Source organism: Cryptosporidium hominis (genome assembly GCF_000006425.1).
Source record: "Cryptosporidium hominis TU502 chromosome 2 CHRO012032, whole genome shotgun sequence".
In the NCBI taxonomy this organism is placed as follows: domain Eukaryota; phylum Apicomplexa; class Conoidasida; order Eucoccidiorida; family Cryptosporidiidae; genus Cryptosporidium; species Cryptosporidium hominis.
This window is the reverse complement of record NW_666264.1, coordinates 1-878: the sequence shown is the minus strand read 5'-3', so window position 1 is coordinate 878 and position 878 is coordinate 1. Positions and strand designations below refer to the sequence as shown.

Here is an 878-nt window from a genome sequence, read left to right as displayed (position 1 = left end):
GGGGGGGGGGGGGGGGGGTGAGTGGGAGAGAACTCATTGCTTATCTTTATTTGAATACTGTTCCGAGCAACACACCGGAGGATACCACACATGCGGAGAGAAACCAAACACAATAAGGAAGACAACATGAATTATAGTTTACTCCGGACGGGCCCGCCCCACTCTTATTCCAAACCCGCACCAAAAGAAAATACGACAAACACGAATAAACAAATACACCACTCCCCTCGCAACGGCCTATACCCACGTCTTCGTAACACCAACGTGCCTAAGACACAAGACCGATCAAACCCGCACACCCTCCCCGAATTTACGGGCGATTTAACCCTGTCCCTCCAACCTCGCCCATATAAATTCTTCAAAAAAAAAAACCCCAAAAAAAACCTCAAAACCAACAAAAAAAAAAAAACACCAACACAACCAAAACAAACACAAACAAACAAAAAACAAAAANANNAAAANNANAAACATCACCTATTACTCTCCACTCTATCCTCCCATTTGCATACTTCAACTTTCGTAGAAGGACTCCTGTTCTTTTCATGAAATCTGAGTAAATAGGACGGTTATACGGGTCTTCTCTACAAAACAATAGTTTCATTGGTGCTTTTGAGTTTATTGACTCCTCAATACCTTCCATACCTCCTAAAGCAAATATTGCATTGTCCAAGTTCTCCACTCTACCAGGAATCTCAACACATACTATTGACTTTATTGGTATTTCAATCATTTACCTTTCCCTTTTTCATATCATTGTTTATGCTATATTAGACTCTGAATTGGCGGGAAACCCAAATTGCCTTTGCTTTATCCCCACATTTCGTGGCAATTAAACGTGTTTGTTTTCAAAATGTTGCATGCACATATTTCCCTGTCTC

The 878-nt window shown here is 40.9% G+C and overlaps 1 protein-coding gene across 1 annotated transcript; it reads right to left on the bottom strand.

The window, feature by feature from the left end:
* Positions 1-385: 385 nt before the first annotated feature.
* Positions 386-730, bottom strand: Chro.20084 (hypothetical protein). The annotated part of the gene is made up of 1 exon (XM_659770.1): positions 386-730. The coding sequence occupies one exon, from the start codon at positions 728-730 to the stop codon at positions 386-388; it is 345 nt and encodes a 114-aa protein (XP_664862.1).
* Positions 731-878: the final 148 nt, after the last annotated feature.